Source organism: Drechmeria coniospora, chromosome 03 (assembly GCF_001625195.1).
Source record: "Drechmeria coniospora strain ARSEF 6962 chromosome 03, whole genome shotgun sequence".
In the NCBI taxonomy this organism is placed as follows: Eukaryota; Fungi; Ascomycota; class Sordariomycetes; order Hypocreales; family Ophiocordycipitaceae; genus Drechmeria; species Drechmeria coniospora.
The window spans coordinates 11,471-15,648 of NC_054391.1; the positions used below are offsets into that span (position 1 = coordinate 11,471).

General features: G+C 60.0%; 3 protein-coding genes across 3 annotated transcripts; all 3 read right to left on the reverse strand.

Moving 5' to 3' along the window:
- Window positions 1–186, reverse strand: DCS_05898 (uncharacterized protein; the record flags this gene model as incomplete). Its single annotated transcript, XM_040803197.1, has 1 exon — window positions 1–186. One exon carries the CDS (start codon window positions 184–186, stop codon window positions 1–3), a length of 186 nt encoding a protein of 61 aa, XP_040653301.1.
- A 69-nt stretch (window positions 187–255) lies between these two features.
- Window positions 256–2,448, reverse strand: DCS_05899 (uncharacterized protein; the record flags this gene model as incomplete). Its single annotated transcript, XM_040803198.1, has 3 exons — window positions 256–2,052; window positions 2,093–2,261; window positions 2,306–2,448. The coding sequence occupies 3 exons, from the start codon at window positions 2,446–2,448 to the stop codon at window positions 256–258; spliced, it is 2,109 nt and encodes a 702-aa protein (XP_040653302.1).
- Window positions 2,449–3,596: 1,148 nt separating this feature from the next.
- DCS_05900 (uncharacterized protein) lies at window positions 3,597–4,178 on the reverse strand (the record flags this gene model as incomplete). The annotated part of the gene is made up of 1 exon (XM_040803199.1): window positions 3,597–4,178. The coding sequence occupies one exon, from the start codon at window positions 4,176–4,178 to the stop codon at window positions 3,597–3,599; it is 582 nt and encodes a 193-aa protein (XP_040653303.1).

Here is a 4,178-nt window from a genome sequence, read left to right on the forward strand (position 1 = left end):
CTACGCCAGCTCGGCTACAATTAGGGCAGCTACCCTTACGGCCTGGGTGGCCAGCGTGCGACCAAGCATGGCCCGCTCTCCGATCCAGAGCATAAACTCCTGCTCGGAGGCGGGTACGCGTCCGAAGTAGCGCCGGAACCACGCTTCCCGCCCGGGCCTCTTAAAGGCGCCGTAGCATAGCGGCATTACCGTGTCCGGGTACTAGTACGTATCCTGTTCCGCCTCGGGGTCGGCCACGCGGCATATCGTCTGCGGCTAGAAGCACCGGTAGCACACCGTCAGGCTCGGCATCCAGGGATTCCGCCCGGACGCCTTTATCGCGGCGCTCTTGGCCTTAATCCAATCCCACCGGTAGGGGCACGCCCCGCCGGCGTGGTCGAACGGCCTGCCGACGACCCTGCAGTACAGGCATATCATCTTTACGCCCTCTAGGTCCCGCTTGTAGCGTTCCACGGTGTCGCTGTCGATCCTGTCCTGCCTCCTCGCCTCCTTGGCGCCGGGAAACGCGGCGTCGGCGTCCTGCAGCCCGAGCGCGGGCCCCGGCGGGCGGGGGGTCGTGTGCGCGTCGGGGCAGGCCTGGCACGTCGCGTCCCCCGTCATGCACCAGGTCCAGTCCTCGGGCCTGTCCATGGTCTGGCTGATGACCGCCCGCGCGCAGTGGCGTATGGTAAGGTAGAGGTCCATATCGTCGTCGTGGGTGCCGCTGCGTCCCCCGGGCTTCCACGTGCTCTCGAGGACGACGACGGATTCGCTTTGGTGTCCATCGCGGCCGGACCGACCCGATTCCTGGCAGAACTCCACCATGCTCTCGGGCGCGCCTACGTGGAGGACGACGCGGATGTAGGGGTAGTCGAAGCCGATGCCGAGCGCCTTGGTCGCTACGATAACGCGTTGGTCGGGCGAGTCCAGCCAGCGGGCGATGGCGGCCTTCTTGTCCTCCTCGGCTACATCGTTACCGCCAACGTAGGTCGGGCACTGCAGCTGCCCGGCGATACTTTCGACGGCAGCCTTCGTCTTACAGTACACTACCATCTTCTGCTGGTTGTTGTAGAATATGGCGGGGGTCGCGACGTACTTGCCGATCCACTTTAGGGCCTCGAGCTCAATCGGCCTGCCCCCCTTGGCGCGGCGGATGCGGTATCGGATCTTGTATCGGTTTGTCGACTCCCTCACCACGCGGGGGCGCACAAGCATATTCCGCTCGCCGAAGGCGGCCTCCATCGACGGCGGTAGGGTAGCCGTTAGCCATACGGACTGGGTCCTCAGCTGGCTCACGTACCAACCCAGCTCGCCCATGCACTTACGGTAATCGACGGCCGTTAGCGTTAGGTAGCACTCGTCGATAACGATACGGTCGAGCCTCTGCCTCGTTACGAGGTTGTGCGCGTAGTCGAGGAACGCCGACGAGTACGCAAGCTCGGCGGATACCAGCACTACCGGCGCCGTCTGCCTCGACTGGGCGTACCAGGTATGGTATTGGATCCCGGCCTCCTGCAGGCGCGACTGTACGTTACCGCGCAGGGCCACCTGGGGAATGACTACAATCGTTACCCCGGCGTCCTGCACCAACGAGCCGACCATAAACAGCAGGCTCTTGCCGGAGCCGGTGCCGAGCACGACGATGAGCTGGTCCGGCGAGTCGGGCGCCAGCATAACTATAGCTGCGGCGCGCTGGCCGGGCGTGCGGAACTCAAGCTTGGGGTCGCGGTACATATATCGGGCGGCGGCGAGTATATCGTCCTCGCCCGCGTGCGGCCGCTGTCGGACCCTGGCCCTCTTGCACGCAGCGGCAATACCGGCCGGGCCGTCGGCGGGCGGCGGGCGCTTACCGGACAGTGCCTCGTCGAACTTAAACAGCCCCCTCCAGCTCCTCGAGGCGCGGAAGCCGCGGGTCAGCAGTATCGCCGGCGTTAGCGTATTGTTGCTTGCGTATAACCTCTGGAATACCCAGTACGAGTGGTTGCTCATCTTGGCGAGGTCGACTATATCCGCCTCGTCCTCTATGTCGTTGGCCGCGTCGGCCCCGTCAAAGTTGGCCCTATTGGCGCCGAACTTCTCGTTAGTAATAGACGCCGCCACCTGTCGCCACTACGCCGCCTTGAACGCCGGGACCTCGGCTCGCTTGCACGCCCGTACGAGCGCGCACGACAGGCTGCCGTCGTCCCATACCTTCCCGTCCAGCCGGGCCCATAGGTAAGGCGACAGTACCGCCCCGGGCTTCCGCTGGCGGAGGAGCATCTGGCGGAAGGGGACGACGTACGCTAGGTACGTTAGGAGTAGGTCCCCGATAGCACCCGGTACGAACCGTACGTTCTCCTTATACCCCCCCGACTGCTCCTGACCCTTGTGGTACTGTACGTATAGCAGTACTAGCTTCTCCCAGACGAATACGTGCCTTCGCCTAGCGGTATTGCGGAACGTTACCGACAGGAGCTCGGGTGCGCGCATTGGTGGGCCGGGTGCAATATAGCACAGTACCAGTAGGCGACTAAGAAATTCCTATACGTGCGCCTCGTACGCGCATATTGCATCCTTGCGTACGACCCTTCTGCCGTATCCCTCCTCGGTACCCCCCCTTCTTCCTCCTCCTCCTCCTCCTCTTCCTCCTCCTCCTCCTCCTCCTCCCCAATAAGGAACAGCCGTTTTAGCCGAGCGCTCTGCTGTATGCAGTCCACCAGGGCAGTACTGCATCCGCGGACAAGGGGCTCGTTGCGTTTATCGTCCAGCTACGACGCCCCGAAGCTATCGAGGTCCAGGTCGTTATCTATTGCGTACGACCTTATTGTCGTTATCGCTCCGCACCCGAATAGCAGCTCGTTGCGGAGGATAGCCTGTGCCTGGTCAAACTCGGATCGGACAATCTCCGTTACGTCCTTCATCCGAAGCGATACGCCCTTATACACAATGCTTTTACCGTCAACGGACCATTGCGACTGGTTGGGCGTAACCATCTCGCCGGAAACCTTAAACAGGTATAGGCGCCACGCTAGGATAAAGCCGAACGGTGTCTCGCCCGACTGGTATATAAATTCCTTACACGTCCGCTTCAGCTTCGTTAGCTGTTGCTCGTCGGTAGGCGCATCGCAGGAGTCGTCGAATATTATCATCTGCGCCGTCCAGACCAGCGCCGATAGGTAGCTATTAAACGTGCCTGGCTCCGCCTACGTCCCTTCCACTCTGCCTGGTCCGTTTTGCTGCTTGCCGCCCCCCCTGGGGGAGCTTGCCTTCCGGCTAAGCATAGCGCAGAAGCTAAGCACCACCGAACTAAACGGCTTCCCGCCGATCTTGTGGTATATTATTAACAGTAGCAGCTTGCGTACCGCACTTGTTAGCGCGTCCGTTGCTGGCCCTTCCGTCTCTAGCACGCGTATAACCTCGTCCATGTTCTTCCTCTGCTCTACCGACTCCTGGATTGCATCCGACGGTACGCTCGACTTGTTCGTCCGCCGCGTAAAATGCCCCCCGGGCGTACGTACTACCCTGTAATAGTACGCTATAAGCTGTTTTATCTTGCTAAAGTACTTGTCAATTGTGTTTTCGTTCTTGTATGTGCGGAACGGTTTTAGCCCTCCTAGTCCCGGCGCGCCGTCGTAAAACTAGCTGAGGATAGCAGCCCTAATGGGCGTTATCCTCCGCTCCGGCGAGGCATTGCTGCATCGTATATATGCATTCTGGAGGACGGTATCGGTAGCCTCTACAATATAACGTAACGTTGCACCGTCGTTACCGTCGTTACCGTCGTTACCATTGTTACTGTTGCTGTTGCTGTTGCTGTTACTATTCCTGTTACTGTTGCTGTTCCTGTTGCTGTTGCTATTGCTGTTGCTGTCGCTGTTGCTGTCGCTGTTGCTGTTGTTGTTGCTGTTGCTGTTGTTGTCGTTGTCGCTGTCGCTGTCGCTATTGCTGTCGCTGTCGCTGTTGCTATCGCTGTCGCTATTGCCGTTGCCGTTACCGTTACTGTTGCCGTTACCGTTGCTGTTGCTGTTGCCGTTGCTGTTACTGTTGCTGTTGCTGTTACTGTTGCTGTTGCTGTTGCTGTTGCTGTTGCTGTTGCTGTTGCTGTTGCTGTTGCCGTTGCTGTTGCCGTTGCTGTTGCCGTTGCCGTTACCGTTGCCGTTGCCGTTACCGTTGCCGATGTTGTTCTTTATCTTCTTCTGGGGAGGTAGCGATACCGCCAT